At 45.0% G+C, this 22,909-nt stretch overlaps 1 protein-coding gene across 1 annotated transcript in view; it reads right to left on the bottom strand.

Moving 5' to 3' along the window:
• VHL (von Hippel-Lindau tumor suppressor) overlaps positions 1-22,491 on the bottom strand; it is a 246,333-nt gene extending 223,842 nt beyond the window's left edge. Inside the window, exon 1 of the mRNA XM_044078638.1 lies at positions 22,041-22,491. Within this exon, the coding sequence (XP_043934573.1) occupies positions 22,041-22,239 (199 nt within the window). The 5' untranslated portion in view covers positions 22,240-22,491. The remainder of the gene's footprint in view (positions 1-22,040) is intronic.
• Positions 22,492-22,909: the final 418 nt, after the last annotated feature.

The following is a 22,909-nucleotide window of genomic DNA, read 5'->3' as shown; positions in this document are numbered from 1 at the left end:
TGGTAGTCTTTAGATATCACTGTTGGATTGTTATCCTCTTCCCTTTTTCTTTCTAGACCCATCGGGTATTTTTTTCAATACCGTTGTTGGTATATCTGTAATAAAAAAAAAAATTTCCTTTGTGTGTGTGTGTGTGTTTGTGTTCCAATTATTTTTGATATGGCGGAAAAACAAAAGGGGACATCAGCTTAAAATAGTGTCAGGACTGTGGCAGAAAGATGCCCAATTCTGATGGGCATCTTTCTTGCGTGTACTGTTTGGGTGCCCCTCACTTGGACATAACTTGTAATATTTGTCAGGGCTTTAGCAGAGAGGCGGAATAAGCTTATCCTAAAAGGCTTGTTGAAATGCCCTTTCAGTGAAGCCCTAAGGCGGAGACTTCAAAGTCTCCAAAGCCAGATGCGAAGAAGAGAGGCCACTCTGACAATTTCTCCTATGGTACGTTAAGCAAAGTCCCAAAAGCCACAGGTTCCAACAGCATCTTCGGAATGAAAGCAAAGTACCAAAAGTGACAGTGTCATCACCCCCGACACCGAAAGTGACTCAAACATTAGTGCAGTCATTGAACCAACTCAAACCTCTTCAGCACCGACGACCTCTTTCGACACAGAACAATAGTTTCAGCACCACCACCACTCTCCTCTCATTCGGTTCCACCTCTCCTTTCCACACCACAGCCCATGGTGCTGAAAGCCGATTCAATAATAATTCCCAGGACTGGATATTCCCCTTCAGAAATATCTATCCGTTCTTCCAGGAGACTCTCAGTATTGGACGTAGTCAGATTGGCAGACCAGCTTTTGGCAGCCAGAGGCCTCCCTGCACCTTCACAAACCTCTCCCCCTCCCAAAGCCAAGGCTTATTCTCAAAGGACTCCACCAGTTTATCCTCCTTCAACCTCCTTTCAGATTTTGGAGCCCCCAACTTTGACGCTTCCGGTACCAGCTACCTCAGTGCTGACGGTGGACCTCACACCTTAGTTCCGGAATCGACTCTGTGGTCTTCAGCTCTTTTGGATCCATTGCACACCTGGGACCATGATTTAGCTGTCAGTTCCAAGATCCTTGGAATGGTTCCTGTTTCCATGGTGCTGTCTACGGCTATTGGAGCCATGGCAGTTTTGAGCCTCGCTCGACTCCTGCTCTGGGTGGCGGCTCAGTGGGGTGTGACCCCGGTTCTGAGGTTGTCTTTTTCAGTTACAGGCTCCCATCCCTCCGAGTGGGCCTGCCTTCCAGATTATGGAGAGAACTTTGGCCTCAAGTGAGCTCCCAAGCTGGTTCCATCCTTGAAGTGCCATATTTTCGTTTCATCTGGTTCGCACCTGTCACAATCTGCTGTGTGTAGACAGCGGGCACAAGAGCTGCAAGACACACTGGTTCAGGGCTTCAGAGTCCTCCTCAGAACCTCCCCCTAAGGAGTCACCCCATAAGAGAACGCACCTAGATTCATTCCCATGAGATCATTAAGGCCAGTCTCTCCAGAAGAATCAGTCATTGAAAATGCAGATTACGATGAAGGGGAAGGGCCCCCAAGGTCACCCCCGGAAGATGTGTCCTTGAAGACATCCTGGAAATATTACAATACAGGGGTGACTGCAAGCCTTCAAACCCATCTTCTGAGGAATCTGTCTTTTTGCAAGGTTTTTGTGCCCACCCATCTACTTCTTGGGTGGTCCCGCCCACTGACAAACTAGTTAAGTTGATTGATCAGCGAGTGTGGAAGGCTCCTGACTCCATAGAGCCTATTCCCCAGAGACCGGATAAGATTTTGTCAGCCCCATTATTCTAACGGTCTAGCAGTGGATGCCATCGTGGCGGCAGCTACCACCAATAAGAAACTCACCTAGGAGAGTTCAACTGTCCATCCTCCTAACCAGAGAGTTCTGGACAATGGACAAATTTGGGAAGCGGGTTTTTGCTTCAACGACCTTCGCTATTTTCTTCACACCAATTATTTGCATGTTGTAGAACAGATTACAGCATAATGGTATTTGAAGACGAGGGAATACCACCACCAAACATGCAAATAGTTAGTCATTGGTCAGTATTATAGGTTTGAAGGTCAGATAAATAGAAAATGAGCAAGAGGGGTGTTGAGTACACAGCCCTGAGGCACCATAGCCACATTTTACTTGGTAAGGTGGCAATTTCTACTTTAACTGTACATGTGCTCTCTGACAATGTTTGCTATCCGCCTCACCTGATATGGTTTATTATTCAATTTATTTTATTTACTTATTTGACATTTGTTTACCCAGAAAGTCCGACTGGATGAATGCCCATTTTCAGCAGAGGGTCAGGGGAAAAAGCTCTACGCTTTATGCTTAGGATGTCAAAATTTGTTAAGAATGCCAGCATAAAGAATCATGTCAGTCTTTTGCTGTGACTGAGATGTACTGTACTGCATGACTACACTGACCCTTTCAAAGAAGCTTACTAGATGGTATAGACTTGACCTACCCTTGACAAATCCAAATTGGTGAGAGTCCACAGAAATAAGGCTTTCACTATTAAAGCTTATAAAACTTGGTAGAATGCATTCCATGTGTTTACATTAGAATAGTTAGGCTAATATGTCCATAGTTACTGAGGTTGTAGGTAGGGCCACCTTTGGGTTAGGGCATTACAGTTGCGGTTCTTTATGCTTCAGGGGCACATCAAGTAGCGAGTCTTTTTTGAAAATGTTCAGGAGAGTTTCTGGTAAGGAGCATTTGATACTAGTGATTAAGCATCCAGGAAGGTGCCCACAACCCCAATTTGTTGGTTTCTAGTCTGATTAGTGCAGCTAAATGTCACCCTAAAGGAGGGGGGCCAACCACTGCTCTTCTCTTTATTACCAGTGCTAAACCAGTACAGAAACTGAGACTGAAAAGATTCTGCAGCAGACAGCGAGAAAGAGGTGCCAAGATATCAGTCCCACACAGAGCTAGTAATCTTACCTCAATGACAGAAGACTTCCTCAAAGGTTATCTTTTGGGGGTAAATGTTGCTACGATGGGAAGAAATAAGACTGATATGGGGAATATGTTAGCCAATATACTAACGTAAATTTCGTTCAGTGTCCTCAGAGGCTGAATTGGTGCTATTGTGACGCATCAACTCAGTGCAATGCTGGCTACTTTTCTTAACATATCTGACACAGCTAAAAAATAACTCAGCTTGTCTTTGACAGAGGTGGCAATGTTCATTTGATAGCCTTGGTGGATTTTATTTCCATATCCTTTAATTTCTTATGTTCAGTTTGGAGTATGAGGTTTTCTTTTTATTGTTAATGGTGATGATTTTTTTCTTTTGTTATACAGTTTGTTATAGCAAGGTTCCCCCATAGGGGTTTGTCCAAAACTTGCTGGATTTGTGATCCCTTGGGACCAATGTCTTGATGCAGGCATCCAGGGTCATAGGTAGGGTACTAGGCTATCGACCCTGGGGCCTATACAAGCCTAGGCAAAAAAGTTCCCTAACTTTCGCCACCCAAGAAAATTATTTTCCTGTGCCCCTGTCAAGCAGTTGTGCAGAAGTGATCCCTGACCCCATAAGACTGAAAACTTTTAACATTATGTAATTTGACCCGACTGCATGGTGTTTGAGTTGAGTCACTAGACAAAAGACATCCCTCCAACCCAATATTGAGGGATTTATTGCATATCAGCAAGCCAAACGGCATCAGAAATACGTCTAGGGATCTAAACCTCTTCTACAAATTCAACAAAATGGTTTGTAGGGACAGATTATATTTTGCAGAGGGTGGCGCTGCTCTGGAACAGATTCCTCATCCACATAAAACAAAGTTCACCCATGGCCATAGTAAAGCCAAACTTGCATCTATGGATGGAAACAGAAAATTTACCCCAGGACTGTCCAATGTACTACTAATAGAAAGAAGAAGCTTCTAAATGCATTATCCCATGCATGGGCCCCCTTAAATTATCTATGGTATGATCTCAGTTATTCTCATTAGAATATATAATTATTGACTATGTGATCATTAAAGCCAGTCTCTAATCAAATGGGATAGGTTAATTTAAGCATAAAAAGGCAAACTAGCAAGATTTAAAACGGCCCACAAAGGCAGCTAGTGTTACTTATGACCCTATAATAATGTTCAGTGCAATGGTAAGAGACTCAAGTTTGTACTGATATGCTTCACTGTTAGTCATGCAGTGTCATAGAGGAGATTATGTGATTTGCTAGGAAATGGTAAAGGATCTTGTTGACAGTTACAAAATCTGGAAAAGTGTGAGGATGTTATCTTGCTGTACAAGTACATCTGTGATGAACTAAGGAGGAATACGAATACACCAGCATCTGTAACATCTGACACTCTTGGTACAGGGTCTGAATAATTGGTAGGCATTGAAACCCAGAAGGGTGTGTTATCACTGCACTGAAACCATGCTTCAGTGATAACACAGAAGTCATCTTCTAGGAGGCCACTTTCTTATTTAAGCTTCTTACAGTGAACAGTGCTACTTTTACACAGTCTTCATTTTATCTGGCTAGGCTGGCAGATGGAACAGCCTGAAGTTCACTCTGATAGAAGTAGACAGTAATGCCCAAACTAACATACCCTCCACATAACCTCTAGAAACTTCCTAGCATACCACCTCTTGATAAAGGCCCATGATACACAGAAACACAAGTGGGTTGGATTGCATGGCTAGGCTTATAAAAGTCCTGGAGATTAATAGTCTAGTATATACCCATAAACCTATGAACTGCACTACGAGGATGGAAAATGTTTTTGCCAAGCCGAGAATCGAACAGGAGAACCTTTTGCTGTGAGGTAACAAGGCTACCGCTGTACCACCGTGGAATAAGGAAGGATGATGCCACAATACCACCAGAAAATGATCGACTAACAATTGGCTTAGCTACTGGTGTCAATCCAAAGGGTGCCAATACTTGTCAGCCTGAGGGGACATGGTTTACAGGCCACTCTGTTTTGCCAGGGATGGTCTTTACCTGTCACCTCTAGGCTTTTAGATACTGGCCAAAACATTATCGACCCTATAGTACTTTTTTTTTTTTTTTTTTTTTTTAAAGACACTGCTAAACAGACAAACCTTCCAACATAACAAAACCTGTTCAATGCTAGGAGTCTCACCAAGAAACTGCTTATCCTGGAAGTTCCCCTCACCCCGGAGAATGCTGATGCCTGTGCAGTTCCTGGAGAATGCTGATGCCTGTGCAGTTACTAAAACACTGTTCAAAGCCACCGAAGGCACTCCCGGCACTGCAAGGATACAAAACCTTTCATAGGTAGGTACTAGGCTATCTTCTGCCTGAGGGCATTTATAAGCCTAGCCACAGTGTGTCGGCTTTCGCCGCCCCATTGATTAAATTAATTGATCCTCTGTCAAGCACAGCCAATGAAGTGATCCCAGGGGTGTATTTTCTGTTACCCATCCACTCGTCAAGGTTTCTCTTGAAGAGTGTTAGTGAGGTGCTCTGCCTGATGTAATTTGGAATTTTGTTCCAAAGCATGGGGAGGTCTCTGTGACAGGAATCTATCCCTCCAGCATGTTCTATTTATTGTGGTGAGGTTTAACTCACTAGAGTGCATGGTTCCCAGTGACTTGGATTTCTTAAGGTGGAGCATGTCAATCAAGTTGGACATGGCTTTGTAAGTCAGGCAGAGATCACCTCTGAGTAAGCGCTATGCCACTGAGCACAGCAGGAGTTTTTTCAGTCGGGCTGCATAAGACATATGTTTGAGGCCAGTAATTCTCTTGGTGAGGTACTTTTGTGGTCTTTCCAGCTGTTGGAAGTGTCTTGCAAGGTACATCCCAAATGGGGCATTGTACTCTATGATGGGTCTAATGAGTGACGAGTACAGGGGCACTATAACCTCTATTTCTAGATGCGAACCCTTTAGTAATTAGATGGGCCACATAGAAGGATTTCCTAACTACTTTGGCAATATGATTGTCAAAGGAGAGATTACTATCTACCTGGGTCCCCAGATCTCCTCTTCTGTATTAAGGGGGCTGCCACCTATGTGGTAATTCGTGGGTGTTTTGTTTTTCCCAAACGGGGTGACTATCCATTTTGTGGCATTTAGCTTGAGGCCATGACTGACACCAATGTCAGTCTCAGTAAGGCCCTTTTGGAGGACGTCCATGTCAGCTGGAGAGTCAATTATGGCTCCCAGTTTGCAGTCATCGGCAAACTTGGTTAGCCATAGTCCTCCTGTGTTTGCTTGTACTTCTGAGAAGTATATGCCAAACAGTAGGGGTCCCAGGACCAAGCCTTGCGGGACACCACTTGTGACTGGTTTAGAGTCGGACCTGGAGCCCGCTATTCTTACCGTGTGAGTTCTGTCTGTAATCCAGTTGACAACCCATCTCGTGACGTAGGGGTTTATGTTCAGGCTGGTGAGTTTTTCTGTAATACCGGAGTGGGGAATGGTGTTGAAAGCCTTGGCGAGGTCAAGTTAGGCTGTGTAAACACCTTTCCCTCGACTATGGCCTTAGTGACTGTCTCAAAGAAGTCAACCAGATTTAGTAGGCATGATCTGCCCTTAAAGCCGAACTGGGTCGGTTCAAGTGTTTGGAGGTTCCCAATGTCTTTGTTAATGGAGTTCCATGATGATGCGCTCCACAGCCTTGCAGACCAGACTAGTCAAGCTTATGGGGGGGGCGATAGTTACCAGGGTCAGTTGTGGCCCCTCCTTTGTGGAGAGGAATAACTGTTGCTGTGCGCCACTCTATGGGCACGTAGCCTGTGGAGAGGCTGAGGTTGAACAGCGTGTTTAGGTGGGGGGGTTAGTTAGTTCTGTAGTTCGTGCAAGATGCATACATACATTCCGACCACCCACTGAACACGAAAGAGAAAAGGCAGAAGTGTACCTATCTATATAAAGGATAAGCACACGTCAAGGCTGATCAAACAGTAAGACACGTTTGAGCTACTCATGTCCAAGAACCATGGGAAAAATCCATTACCGTATTCTTGCTAGCTACAGGCCCCCCACCATAGGTAGGTACTAGGCTATCGGCCCTAGGGCCTATACAAGCCCAGCCAAAAAGTTACCCTGGCTTTTGCCACCCAAGAAAATTATTTTCCTGTGCCACTGTCAAGCAGAGCCACAGAAGTGATCCCCGGGGTGAATTTCCTATTTCCCATCCAATCATCAAGATTTTTCTTGAAGAGTGCTAATGAGGAGCTTTGTTTGATATAGACAGGTAGTTTATTCCAGAGTATGGGAAGTCTCTGGGACAGGAATCTATCCCTTCGGCATGTTCTGTTTATTGTGGTGACAAGGTTAAGGTCCCTAGAGTGTGTAGCTCGGAGGGATTGGGATTTAAGTGGAGCATGTCCAACAGCTGTGGGTTTGACATAGCTTTGTATGTTAGGCAAAGATCACCTCCGAGTAGGCGATATGTGACGGAGTAAAGCTGGAGTTTTTTTAGACTGTCTGCGTAGGGCATCTGTTTGAGGCCGGTACTCCTCTTTGTAAGGTATTTCTGCGGCCTTTCCAGTTGTTGTAGATGTCTTGTGAGGTACATACCAAAAGGGGCGTTGTACTCTATAATGGGTCTAATGAGTGAGGAGCAGAGGGGAACAATGACCTCTCTTTTTTCTGGACGAGAAACCTTTTGTGATGAGGTGTGCCTCGTAGAAGGATTTCCCGACTACTGTGGCGATGTGATTATCAAAGAAGAGACTACTATCCACCTGTGTCCCAAGTTCTCTTATCACACTTTCGGTGTTAATAATACTACTGCCTATGTTGTAGTTCACGGGTACAGAGTTTTTACCAAAGGAGATGACAATGCACTTTTTGGCATTGAGCTTGAGACCATGGCTTTGACAACAGGCATCTGTCTCAGTGAGGCCCTTTTGTAGGATGTCCACATCGTTACAAGTTTCGATCATGGCTCCTAGTTTGCAGTCATCTGCGAACTTCGCTAGCCAAAGACCTTCTGTGTTAGCCTGTACTTCAGAGAAGTAGATACCAAACAGGAGAGGACCCAGGACTGAACCCTGTGGTACTCCACTTGTCACTGGTCTGAAGTTGGATTTGGTGTCTGCTATTTTCACAGTGTGGGTTCTGTCAGTGAGCCAGTTGGCAACCCATCTTGTGACATAGGGATTTATGCCTAGTTTAGTGAATTTATCTAGAATTCCAGAGTGGGGGTTGGTGTCAAAAGCCTAGGCAAGATCTAGATGGGCTGTGTGAACTACCTTACCCTCATCTACAGCTTGGGTGACTGCTTCAAAGAAATCCATCAGGTTTAGGAGACATGATCTGCCTTTTACAAACCCGAACTGGGTGGCGTCTAGAGTTTGGAGATTACCAATGTCTTTGTTTTTAAGTTCCATGATGATATGTTCCATGGCCTTGCAGACCAGGCTTGTCAGGCTAATGGGGCGGTAGTTCCTGGGGTCCACGGTGGCTCCCCCTTTGTGGAGTGGGATAACCGTCGCTGTGCGCCATTCAGTGGGCACAAAGCCTAAGGTGAGGCTACGAGTGAACATGGTACTTAGGTGGGGTGCCAGTTCGTTCTGTAATTCGTGTAGAACGCAGCCTGGGATGTTGTCTGGTCCCATGGATGCTGTGTTCTTGGTTTTGAGTGTGGTTTTTACCTGTGCAGCCGTGATTACAGGAACTTTGCATTCTTCCGGTATAGAGATGGGCCCTTTAGGGGGTGAGAGGGGAGTAAAGTTAGCACTGAACCTATCTGTCAGGATGTTGGCAATATCAGTTGGGTCTGTATATTTAGTGCCATTGTGCTGTAACTCAGGAGCAGCTCTGAGTGTTGCCATTGAGATTCTTGACATAGCTATAAAATGCTTTGTGGTTGTCTTTAGAATCAGTGGCGATTTTGTTTTCGTAACTAGCTTTGGAGGATTTTATGAGGGATCGCAGCTTCTTACTGAGACTGACCAGGGAGTTCCTCCACCTATGGGATTTTACTCTCTTTTGCAACAGTTTCTTCCTTCTGTTGTACAGTTTGTTTATGGCAGAGGCCCACCAGATTGACTTTCTTTTTTCGGAGGATAACGTCTTGGTTCTGTTTGGGATAGCACGATCCAAGCACTCGTGTAAGTGCTTATAAAGTGCACTTGTGTAGGATTCAGTTGTCCATCTGCATGGGTGTCATGAAGTTCACCACTTCTGTCTTAAGAAGCATGAAGTTGGCTTTGGAGAAATTTTTTACTGTGGTTTCCTTAATGGGGTGTGGGGGCAGGATGTGGATATCTAGGGTGATTAGCTTATGGTCAGATCGGACCAATGGGGTGTTTACTTCGGTTGTGGAACACTGGTCACTCATGTTGGTAATGACTAGATCTAGGATATTGTTGCCCCTGGCGGGGGTGTGGATAAGTTGATCCAGGGCATTGGAGTTTATGAATTCCAGAAAGCGTGGAGTGAAGGAGTTGGTACAGGAGTAGTTTTCCCAGTTAACGGCAGAGTAGTTGAAATCACCCATTATTAGGGTGTTTGGTTGAACCCTAATATTTTCCAGTACATCAAGAAAACAGGAGTGGGAATCCTCGGGCATGGTGGGGGATCTGTAGCAAGCTACAATTTGGATTGCAGTTTTGCCTAGAGTTAGTTTAATTGCACTTGGATAAAGTTGGATGCATTATGCTGAGCAACTAGCCTGGAGATGTGGATATCCTTAATGAATATGGACACACCTCTGTCTTTGATGTTCCGGTCCAGGTTACATGGCCGAAAAGTGTGGTATGAATTACAGCCTAGTAGTGCAAAGGTGTTCTCTGGAGCCTTGAACCAGGTCTCAGTCACTGCACAGATATCGATGTTCTCCATTTTAAGGAGTGCCTGGAGTGAGTGCATTTTGAGATTTAGACTTCTAGCATTGAGTAGAATCACCCTCAGTTTTTGCTTTCCTGTTCCTGTTACGGTGGTGCATTTGTAATTTGAACCTTGCCTAAAAAAGGCACTATAGGGGCAGCAAGAACCTTAGCCAGTATCCGGAATCCCAGGGGTGACAGGTGCAGGCCATCTCTGGCAAAGCATCGTGGTCTGTCGACCATGTCATCCCAGGCAGACAGACACTGGATGCCATGAATCTAGAAACCTGTACATCATACCTGAAGTTACTACAATCACTCACCACCCATCGCAACATGATTTTAACTACCTCTTGGTTAACTGGGAGGCATACACGACTGCTAACATGCAGGCTCAAAGATTTCTTGACTTTGCAAATTCAAACGCCCTGGAGCAGCTGTCTGCACAACCACAAGGGGAACAAATATCCTATATCTGGTACTCAAATATGGGAGAGTGCTGCAACACCCCCCCCCCCCCGTAATTTCCTCACTAGTAAGATCAGATCACAAAGTGGTCTCCCTTGAAATAAAAGAGAAACTAATCTCCCCACCTAACCCCAAAAACTTTTACGAACCCCTCTAAGGTAAATTACCCCCACTAAGGGGCAGTACAGGTAGGTTTCCAAGCTCCTCCAAATGCAAAAAACACAGAAAACTATGCAAAGGTTTACACAAAAGCCCTGTATGACCACATAACAACTGCATACAAACTGCAGTAATGAACCAAAATAAACCCAGGTCAAACTGCAAAAACAAGCCATCCTAGTATTAATGGGTTGTACAACAAATTAAAGAAAATCCTGTCGAGAAGAAAGAGAGAATGTGCATGACTGAGCAAATAAATCCTCTTTAGTCTACACAAGCAAACCAGGGAACTAGTCCAGCCTCTGAAAGCAGAGGTAAAAACAGCCTTGAAAGCTAAAGATAAACACATGCATTTTTCAGTTATGTGCACAATCTTAAGGGCAGCTCACAAAAATGTGCTGACCGAGAATTTCATCTCCCCATCATGCCCCCGTTCTCCCTCAGAAAATACCTTTCACCACTCCACTGCCTGTTATTACCAAAGAACAAGTTGCCACTGTGCTTTCTTAGAAAAAAAATACAGCTTCAGTGGGGCTTGATTATATACCAAGATGCCTCAAATAGTTTAAATCAGGACTTATCAGGCCAATTAGGATCCCCAGTTAACCACAGCCTCTGGAAGGGCTTTGTCCCGACATAGTGGAGGACAGTAAAAGTCATTCCTCTGCATAAAGGGGGACCATATACTGACCTGGGAAATTAAAGACCCATAAGTTTCATTTACATGTAAAGCCATGGAAAGAATAATTACAGACCTGATAAACAAGAAACCTCCAAACACTAGACCCGACCCAATCAAGGGCAGGTCATGCCTACTGAATCTGATGGATTCATTTGAGAAAGTCACCAAGGCCATGGATGAGAATAAAACAGTATATACAGCTAAAGTCTGCCAACTACTGCAAGCTGAAGGAAATCACTGAATTCCCCAATGACGCAGATACCCTCCAGGAGGGTCTGGATCAGACAAATGATTAGTGCCAGAACCACTGCCTAAAACTAAATGTGAAAAAATGCATTACCATATCCTTTGGGAAACCAAATACCCTGCAAATAACATCATCAAAAGCACACCCCTAAGAGTAAGCTAAGAAATGAGAAATCTAGATACACAGTTGCCTGAACTTTGACCGCCGCGTGTCCACAGTGCTGAGAAAGTCCTATGCAGCACAACTTATAAGTAAAAGTATGGATTCCAGATCCAAGGACATTATAATCCCACTGCACTTAGCCCTTATTAGACCAATAATAGAGCAGCATGCACTATTTAGCATATACTTGACTAGGCACTTAAAGCAGCTGGAGCGACCTCAGAGTTTCCTCACAAACATAATACAGGGTGTAAACAACATGCCCACTGCACATTAAGGAGTGACCCAGCCCAACCTACAAGGCACTCAAGTCCAGCCCTGATGGAGCTGCTGCACATCCGCAAGTCAAACAGTGCAAGGGTCACCCGATCTAGGGATTTAAATCTAGTCAGTCACTCAAACAAAACAGGCTGGAGAGAGAGAGATCTGTCTCTCAGAAATTGCCCATTCTTTGGAACAGGCTACCTGTTCACATTAAGCAGAATCCTTCCCTTGCCCTCTTCAAACACAGTTTGGATCTATGGATTGGGAATTGCAAATTCACGCCTGGGGTAGTGCCCATGTCCATTATGGACAGGGGAAATCTGTAAGACATTCAATGAACAGGCACAGATCCATACTATCCTCGTTGGCTAAGCTTGTAAGGGCTCTTAAGCTGTTAGTGTAGTCACCTCCTATGAATGTAAAAATGGATCTTAGTCAGAATTTATTTATATATATATATATATATATATATATATATATATATATATATATATATATATTTTATTTCACATTTGCAGTGGAGGCCCGGGGAGAAGAGCTCCAACATATATACATACATTCAGAAAAGAAAGAAAATAGAACAAATAAAAAAAATTGTTTACAGAATTGTTCCAGCCAAAATATATATATATATATATATATTATATATATATATACACACACACACACACACACACACACACACACACACACACCTACTACTTTTGATCGACAACACATTTGATCGAAAACCAGTATTCATGGCAATTATCAGGGATTTGTCCCCCTCCCCAAAGTCGTGCGACCCTGGAGTTGATATATAAAGGTGGGGGGGGGGGCAAAGCCCCCCACCTATTTTCGTTTAAAATATATACATTTTCTTCTTTTAAAGGAAATTAGGTGGGGGGCACAGCCCCCCTACCTTTATACATCAACTCCAGGGTCGTACGACTTTGGGGAGGGGGACAAATTCCTGTTAATTGCCATGAATACTGGTTTTCGATCAAATGTGCTATCGATCAAATGTTCTGTCGATCAAAAGTAGATCCATAGATTTTTTATATATCTATATATATATATATCTAATCTATATATATATATATATATATATATATATATATATATATAAATAAATAAATAAAACTAAAACATATATATAAAAAAAAAATCACACATACGGGAGGCACAGTGGTTAGCATTGTCGCCTCACAGAAAAAGATTCTCTGATTCGATTCTTGGCTAGGGTGTCTTTTGTGCGTCTATATTAGAAAGTCGACAGCTAAGGTTGCAGAATCCCTAAAGATAGACACCTAAACATTGAAATCTAAAAATCGCGAATGGTCATTCTTTCCTCGGGAAAGAATATGCTAGTCCGTCGCGAAACAAAAACTACAAAACTCAAACAGTGGGAGGCTTCGCCCCCACACCCCCTAACTAAATATACCAACTCAGAGATCGCTCTACATTGGGGAAAGGGCAAATCCCCGATAATGGCCAAGCGAACTGTTTTCCGAGGAAAGAATTAGTGTATGTGGCCGTTCACAATTTTTAGATTTTGTCGATCTTTATGGATTCAACAATCTAAGCTGTAGACTTTCTAATAGGAACCCCCCCTCCTGTACGGAGTCTGCATGTTTTCCCTATGTTCGCGGGGGTTTCCTCAAGAGTGCTCCAATTTCCGGTAATCACCAAGTGTAGCACCTCGCAGAATGCGCAGTAGCAAATCCCACCTCAAACACGCCTCCAGCTGCACAGACCCCACACCTGCATGAATATTCACATTGCCATTGCAAGGCAGCATCGGTATGAATATCCAAAGCATACAACTATGTCGTTCAGGGTTGCCACCTTTTCAAATGCCCAAACTGGGACATTTTTTTTTGGAAATGTCAGATTTTACAGGGTAAAACATACCCACGACCAGTACAAAAGGACAGAACTTCACTTTTTTGCCTTCTACTGTTTCTTATAATATTTAAGTCTTTCAGATACAGTATAACTGTTTTATGCAACTATTAAAGAAAATATAGGACATATTTGTTGGCCTAAAATCTCAGGACATTTGCCATTTTTTCAATCGCAAAGTGGGACGGATGGTAACCGCAATGTAGTTGTTTATTTACACAACTAAAACATACATTTTCACAGACTTTAATACTCACAAAGATGCAGTCTGAGTACTTACTGCCAGCTTCATAGGCTGATGCCTAGTAGGTGTGATTACACAGTATGTAGAATGTGGAAATCTGCATTATTATTTTAGCGATTAATGCCAGTTATTACTTGTGTTTTGGGAACTTTATATTATTTTGGACTTTGTGCACTATATGCAGTATAACTGTTGTTTTGGGAGCGGTAGTAATGCCGGTTTCATATGCTGATGCCCGTTTGTGATTGCACATTATGTAGAATGTGGAAATATGCATTATTATTTTAGCGATGAATGCCAGTTATTACTTGTATTCTTTTGGACTTATAACTGTTGTTTTGGGAGCGTTAGGCTGCTCTGGGAACGTTTGTGTAGTGATTTACTGACTAGATACAGTATCAAGACTGTGGAAATTAACATGCCTGTCACTCAAACTCGTTTTCCCCTGCCAGTTAGCCACGCCCAAAGCGGCACAGAACTACCTCGAGGTACTACACTTGGAGATTACCCGATTTTCTCCCACATTTCCAAGGCATGCTGCAGGTGAATTGGACATTCTAAATTGGCCCTAGGTGCGAGTGTGAGCCATCTGAGGAAGGGGTGGCGCGTGGCGATACTGTAGTTGAGGGCCTCACCAGTTTCTTTCGTGCAGAAGTGGGCGTGTTACAAATTGAGTGACAACCCAGTTTGCATATTTAATTTACTCATGCATACATAACAGTAAAATATTAAATGTACACAAACATAAGCGACACTTTAAGGGCATGATGGCACCCATCCGCACATGGTGCCTAGCTACCTGGACGAATTTATGTGGAGGAGCAGATATGGCAATGACTTTGATACTTTATTTGTTAACTTGCTGAATCACATACGCAAATTCCAAGAAGCTGTTCTTTGTAAAGCTCCTGCCAATGACACTGAGGAAGAGTCAGCTGTGACACCAGCACCAAAAAAAGTCCGTTTGGACATTAATTGGGACACTGAACCATCGCATTCCGATTCTGATAAAGAGAACTATAATGCTACATAGTAAAAATCCTGATGACATTTGTTTTCACGGTTTCATTTCTTTGCTGATTATAGTACAATAATAATTATAATATAAAACTTGTTAGTTACAGATTACAGTGCAATAAAACTTATTACAGATGTTGGTAACAGTTTACTGTTATATATACTGTCGTATTGCATTACATGTCAGTTCACTTTTTCTTGGTTGTACATTCGGAGGGAATGCATATTCATGAATGGGTGGGTTTTGGGCGGGGCTTGCTGCTGCGCATCTGGTGAGCCCCTCAACTACAGTATCGCCGAAGGGGTAATCTCCAAGTGTAGTACCTCGCAGATGTTAAGTGATCCGATCTCGCCTACATTCTGAATGATGGGTTCGGAGCCGATCCCTCGGCTCCGACTCGGCACGCTTATGCTATAGAGCGAGGCCTCTTATTGGCTGAGCTTTCTTTATCCCAGGACGCACCACCACTAATCCCCCAGATCTCGTTTGCCGCTTACAGAGCTTGGACGTGGTCTCAACATTGGCTGGGCTAAGTACTATATTTATAGTATCTTTTCCTGTCAGAAAATTTCTCTTTTTCAACCCAAAAGCTGTTTTAACGGCTGTTTTTTGTGTATGAGTGTGTCTCTTGGTATTTTATTGATTTTTACTTTAAAATTCCTGTCAGAGAAAGTTCCTTTCAGTCAGAGAGGCCTTCCCCTGTTCTAACTACTTTAGTGGTTGTGTGTGGGTCAAGTACCCGTTTGAGTTAGAGGGTCTTGACCCTCCTTACTTTCTTCCTTTTTTTCTTACTGTAAAAAAAAAAAAAAAAAAAGGGAAAAGTTTTTCTTTTCAGTATATATATATATATTTGTTGACATACTTATTGTATCTGTGTTCTAAGCTGTTTAAACTTTACTGTTGCTTCTGATTTTACAGCTATGTCTAAGGAACATAAACCATCCGGTTTTAAGAAGTGCACGAGGTGTGGGTTTAAAATGTCCATTACGGACTACCACTCCTCGTGCGTCTATTGTCTTGGCGCCAAACATCTCCAAGAATCCTGCAGTGTGTGCCATGCGTTTTCCTCTCGAGTCCTCCAGGAGAGGAAAAACAAATTAATCCTTAGAGGATTAATCAAGCCTTCTTTCGAGGAGGCTTTATCTTCCTCTCCTTCTTCTAAGAAGAGGAAAGCTTCGGCTCCGACCAGTCAGTCGGAACCGACGGCTAAGAAAGGCAAGCAGACTTCTCCATCAGCTCCACGGACTTCGGAGCCGAGGTCGGAACGGTCTGCCTCGATGCCTCCTACCTCGACCCCTCTGGTTTTGGAGCCGAGGTCTGGAGCATCGAGAGGCGGGTCATCCTCATCGGCTCCACTGATATTGGAGCCGATAAGGGTCATCGGCTCAGAAACTTCCCCCTCGGAGCCGAAGTCTTTATCGGAGCCGAGAGAAATTTCGGTGAAGGCTTCCTCTGAGCAGATAATAGTGGAATCCTTTCGGAGCCGGTCCCCAGGCCCTTCGGAGCCGATGGAGAAATCGGTTCGGGCCCGATCGGTATCCTCGAGATCTTCCAGGATGTCTGATTCGGACATCGACAGGGTACTCCTTCGACTCTTCCAGTCTCCGGTGTTCCAAAAGATGGTTTCGGCTCCAGCCCACTTGGCTTCGGAGCCGATGGTCCACTCCCTTACAGTTCTTCCTCCTCCAACAGCTTCGGCACCGTTGGAGCAGGTGTTGGTGGAACCAGTGGAGGTGTTAGGGTCAGACCCGACCCTTGCTCCGACTCCGGCTCCTGGGTCGGAGTTCAGTGCACGGACTTCTTCCTTCGGCCCTGGGGGGAGGCTTCGGGATTGATGCCTTCGGTCCAAAGTCTTCCTCTTGGTGTGACGGTGGCGGGAGTACCGTCCACTGTCGTGGCCACGGAGGGGGGACCTTCCCAGGATTCTGGTGGTCCCGCCTTCAGGGCAATGAGGAGTGCTCTAGCCAAATCTTCTTTGGCCATCTCCACAGTTTCCCCGGCTCCTTCCCTACTCTTGGAGACTGGGTCATTGGAAGTTCCCCTGTCAGCAGACAGCGGAGCCCCTGGGCCTCAGGTTACCCCCGCTGGGGTTTCTCCCCCTCCTGGAGGTCCTTCTGAAGTCTCTTCGGATGAACCTCCCAGGAAGAAAACGTGCAAGAGGAAGCACGTTGACTCCCCTGACGAGTCTTTGACATCTGACACCGATCTCGATGATGCAGAGGGGTCCCCCAAGTCGTCCTCGGATGATGTCTCCTTTGCAGACATCCTTGAAGCCCTAAAACAACGAGGCGGCTGGCAGTCCAAACCTCCCTCTGCTGATGAGTCGGTGTTCCTGAAGGTCTTCGGGGCTCAGCCCTCCGCCTCCTGGGTGTCTCCGCCCTTCGACGAGCTCTTGGATTTGATCTGTCGAAGGGCGTGGGAACACCCGGACTCTGTGGAACCGGTGCCCGCGTCCAAACAAATTTCTTTCAGCACCCCCAGATAGAGAGTTCCTCACGAAAGGTGTGGCTGTGGATGCTATGGTGGTGGCATCTGCTACACAGCAGGATGTAGCAGAGGCTTCTACGTCCGTCCATCCCCCTAATAAGGAGTCTAGGAGCATGGATCGGTACGGCAAGCGCACCCTTAGTTCAGCGGCCTTTACTTTGAGGTCTCTGAACTACCTAACGCACTTTACGAGATTCCAGAGGGATCTGATTAAGGAGCTATCCGATACCCTCTTAGGTAACCTGCCTGAGGAGCTGGCCCAGACGGTTGGATCTCAGCTGGCTACGATGTCATCCATCTCGAACTCGTCCATGAGGCTCATCTCGTATGCGGCCGAGGGGGCGAGTAGAGCGGCGGGTACAAGCATTGCGCTACGGGGACAAGCCTGGCTTCGCCTGTGCCATTTTGCGGAGGCCTTCAAGTCTTCATTCGCCGACGCCCCATTTGATGGGTCCTCCCTGTTTGGGCCCAAGGTGAAAGACACACTTACCTGCTGTGAACAGGAGGGTAAGACTGACTGCCATAGGGGCACGATTTTTCACTCCCTTTCGGCCTTATTCCAAGGCTAAAAGAGGAGGGAAGATGTGGTTCCGGAGATCGCAGAAGTCTTACCCCTCTCAGCAGGAAGGTTCCCCCTCCAGAGGCAGAGGAGGGGGAAATTCATCAGGAAGACGCCGTCCCAGAGGCGGCAGAGGCCCCCGCAACACTGGAGACCGCGAGTCCTTTCGTGGCTCCTCAACTTTTCATAGTCCCTGAGGGATTGCCCGGCTGTGCTGCTCCGGAGCCAGTCGGGGTCGCCGAAGCACCTAAAGGCCTGGAAAAGGATCACTCAGGACCGATGGGTGCTTCGAATTATCGCCGGAGGTTACTCCATCCCATTCTGTTGCCCCCCCCCCTCAGTCCAAAAGAATCCCGGACCCGCCACCCAGTCAACGGGATACCACAGCCATAGAAATTTCAAAACTGCTGCAAAAAGGAGCCATCCAACCTGTCCCCGCAGACCAGATCAGATTAGGGACTTACTCAAGATTCTTTTTAGTGCCAAAAAAGACCGGGGACTTGAGGCCCATTTTGGACCTAAGCAACCTAAACCGTTCAGTCAAGAAGTCCAAGTTCCGAATGGTCACTTTACAAACCATTCTCCCGCTGTTGGAGAAAGGTGTTTGGATGTGCTCCATAGACCTCAAGGACGCGTATTACCATATCAAAATACATCAAACGTCCAGGAGACACTTGCGCTTCAGCCTAGGAAGCAGTCATTTTCAGTTTAGATGCGCTGCCCTTTGGTCTCACCACAGCCCCAGGGTGTTCACCAAATGCTTGGCAGTAGTGACTGCTCACTTGAGGAGTCTAGGATTCCAGGTGTTTCCGCACCTAGACGACTGGCTTCTAACTGCCACCTCAAAGCATCTACTTCTACAGAGCCTGCAGGCCACAACATCACTGGGCAATTCCCTAGGAATCACCTTCAATTGGCCAAAGTCTGTGTTACGGCCATCTCAAAGGATAAAATTCATAGGGGCAGAGATAGATTCAAACCAGATGCGGGTCTATCTACCTGCAGACAGAATTCAGATCATACAAAATCAGGTTCGAGCCCTACTCCCCAAGTCCAAAGCCCCAGCCAGAATGGTCTTGCAACTATTGGGATCGATGTCTGCCACAGTTCTGCTAGTTCCCTTGGCAAGGTTACACATGAGAATCCTCCAGTGGCTTCTCTCAACTCAATGGTCCTTTCAGGAACTCCCTCTCAATCATCTAATATGGATCACAGAATCTTGCAGGAGTGTCCTTCGCTGGTGGCTGGTGTCTTCCAATTTGGATGGGGGGCGACCCTTTGCTCTTCCTCCTCCGGCAGCCACGTTGACCACGGACGCCTCCCAGACGGGGTGGGGGGGGCATTCCCTGGGCAGGTCAGTCCAGGGCAAATGGCATCCGGAAGAGACCTCTCTCCACATCAACATCCTAGAGATGAGAGCAGTACTCCTGTCCCTTCAAGCCCTTCACTGTTACCTCCCTCAGGGCGTAATTGCTGTTCACACAGACAACATGTCAGTTGTCTGGTACCTGAACAAGCAGGGAGGGACCAGATCCTATCTTCTTTGCAGAGAAGCGATGAGGGTCTGGGAATGGGCAATCTCAACCAATCGCTTCCTAGTGGCAACTCACATTCCGGGCAAATCCAATGTCGTAGCCGACAGGTTGAGCAGGACCATTCTCTCTCCTCACGAGTGGTCTCTGAACATAACTATTACAAGACAGACTTTCAGCGAATGGGGAGTTCCTTGTTGCGACCTCTTCGCGACTCCTCTGAATGCGAAGTGCAAGGATTTTTTCTCCCTATCCCCGGCTCCGGGGAAGAGCCCTATGGACGCGTTAGTCCATCCTTGGCCCACCGGCCTGCTTTATGCCATCCCTCCAGTTCCTCTCCTACCCAAGGTAATTCAGAAGGCTTCTCTTTTAGGGAGCAAGATGATCTTAATTGCTCCTTACTGGCCTCGTCAAGTCTGGTTTCCCTATCTTCGGAAACATGCTCTGGAAGGTCCATGGTTCCTGGACCAAATCCCAGACCTACTGACTCATCAGTCGGGACTACTACACCAGTCCCTACACACATTAAAATTGACGGCCTGGCTCCTCCTCTTCCAACCATAGTCAGGAGACATGCACTAGACCCAGAGGTAGTGCGCATATTGTCTTCAGCCCACAAGTCGACTACGAAGAAACTTTATTCTAGCAAATGGAAAAGATTTGCTATATGGGCTCAACTCCGGGGCCTGGACCCCATTTCAGCTCCCGTAGCAGAAGTACTCAAGTTCCTAACCTCTCTTTTCAACCAAGGCTCTTCTGTTTCTACCATCAAAGTACAATTGGCAGCAATTTCTAACTTTCATGAATCCATAGACCCACCTTTAATGAGCAACAGGTTGTGTAAGACCTTCTTGAAAGGTGCTGCTCTATTAAGACCTCCAGTTTCTCATCCTGCACCTCCATGGGATCTGGATATAGTATTACGTGCCTTGACTTCTTCCTCCTTTGAACCGGCAGCTACCTGTGATTTGAAGTTTCTATCATGGAAGACAGCTTTCCTAGTGGCAATTACTTCAGCCAGAAGGGTTTCAGAACTTCAAGCTTTGTCAGTAAAACCTCCGTACTTGGTTTTTCATCCAGACAGAGTTTCCCTCAGACCGAATCCTTCTTTTGTTCCTAAAGTCTGCTCTACTTTATGCTTACAACAGTCATTAGAGCTCCCAGTGTTTTTCCCAAAATACTCCAATGAAGCAGAATTTATTTTCCACACACTAGATGTCCATAGGCAGTTACGTTTTTATTTGGATAGGACCAAACAGTCAAGGAATACAGATCAGTTGTTTGTGTCCTTTGCAGAAAACAAATTGGGCAACGCAGTCACAAAGGTCACTATTGCCAAATGGATCAGGGATTGTATTACTCAAGCTTATATTTTTTTCTAACGAGGAGCTTTCCACCACTGTCAAGGCTCATTCTACAAGGGCTATGGCTACTTCGGTAGCATTTCATTCTAAGCTTGCTATTGGTGACATTTGTGCTGCGGCTACATGGTCTTCCCCGCATACTTTCATTTCTCACTACAAATTAGATGTGGCATCTAGAGGACGAGCTTCATTTGGTTCCACAGTGCTCAGGAGTGTTTTCCAATGAGACACCCGGGATTTAGGTGCTAGGGACGCTGTCCCATCATTCAGAATGTAGGCGAGATCGGATCACATAACATCTTTTAGTTATGTACTCACCATAACTTCAGATGTTTGGGATCCATCTCGCCTACATTCCTAATAACCCACCCTCCTTCCGCCTTCCTTGGAGATCAGAGGACATCAGAAGGTCCGAATCCTGTTGTTTCATCTTGAAACATCTAACAATGTTATATAAACAAGCTGTGCATGTGTGCATGAATACGGACAAACAAGATCTGGGGGATTAGTGGTGGTGCATCCTGGGATAAAGAAAGCTCAGCCAATAAAAGGCCTCGCTCTATAGCGTAAGCGTGCCGAGTCGGAGCCGAGGGATCGGCTCCGAACCCATCATTCAGAATGTAGGCGAGATGGATCCCAAACATCTGAAGTTATGGTGAGTACATAACTAAAAGTTAGTGATTACCAAGGAAGGTTGGGCGCCGGTCTGGCAACTCAACACGCAAACACACACACATATTCTACCCCTTAAATACATGGTAAAATATGCAAATTAATTTATAACAGATAATCAACTACTATAGGCCAGACAGCTACTACTACCACCTTTCAGTCCGAAACGAAACTTAAAATATAGCAAATTCATCTAAAGGTAAAAATCTCCATTAAAAAATAACACATTTCAAACCCAAATCAGTATTGAAAAACATGTTACAGTGCTACGAATAAACAGTACTTAGGGGCAATAAACCCAAATCAGGAACACTTTTTTTAAAATAGTATCGGTGAAACAGAAAGTCGATAAAAGATAGCTATAAAAATTAACAGTCAATGTCTGCAGCTGTAATGAATGATATTTACTATTCGTTTATTTGAAGCCACCAAATTTTGCCTCAAAGGAACACCACTTCGGAGAAGCACAGCAAAATGATGAGACAAAAACTGTGAAACCCTTAAGATTAGGTAATTACAGCATATGTTACCTACTCAAATATGTGATCATCCTACTACCCCCAGAGTCTGGCTCTACGACGGGATATGGCTGCGGTTCCCCTTTGAAGTCCACCCACACGGGTCTTACACGGCGCCGCGAGAGATTACAGAAGATAACCACAGAGACCGTACGACTGTTCTGGGAGCAAAACAGGACAGGACGGGAAGAGGCCGCCGCTTCCTCTTCAGGCATGGCTGCAAGTGCAAAGAAGAAATACGTCCACAGTTCCAGGCAAGTCAGCAGTTTATCCGGACATGAAACATTGTGTGGTTTATAAACCAAAACATCACGAACACAACTCCGTTATATTTTATCTCACTTTTGTTATTAAAGTAATTAAAAAAAAGAGCACGGGCAGCAAAAAAACGTAAACCCGACTTGGGCAATCTTCCTTCCGGTTAGAAACGTAAACAAAACACAAACTCGATGTACGTAATCACAAATTGAACGCACCTACGTGTTTTGCTTGCGCCTTTACTCATTTGTTCACGTTCATGAATATTTCTAATTGCCGAATGGTAGAGATGTACCCCGATTTTGTATTGGTTCATTACTTTTTCACACAGAACAAGGCAGAAGAAACTTTGTTAAAACATTGGAGGGCTTTGGATCAGTTTCTTAAGCACCAATTTTTAGTTATTCTTTTGAGAAGTCAGGGGCACGAAAACACCCCTTACAAATAAGGGTCTGTAAAGAGTTTAACTGCATACATTAAGTATTAAAGTCTTAAGTGTATCTGTTCGTCGCTAGCTCTTGGTGATTATCAAAATTCAGAAATAAGTGTTCAACAGAAGCACTAACACACCTTGTTTTACGTCTTAGGAGGAAATATGTGAAACTTGTCTGTTTTCATGTATTTATT

This window comes from Protopterus annectens, chromosome 7.part1 (assembly GCF_019279795.1).
Source record: "Protopterus annectens isolate FY-2018-M chromosome 7.part1, PAN1.0, whole genome shotgun sequence".
NCBI lineage: Eukaryota > Metazoa > Chordata > Ceratodontiformes > Protopteridae > Protopterus > Protopterus annectens.
The sequence above is the reverse complement of the archived record's forward strand: the minus strand, read 5'-3'. Positions and strand labels throughout refer to the sequence as shown.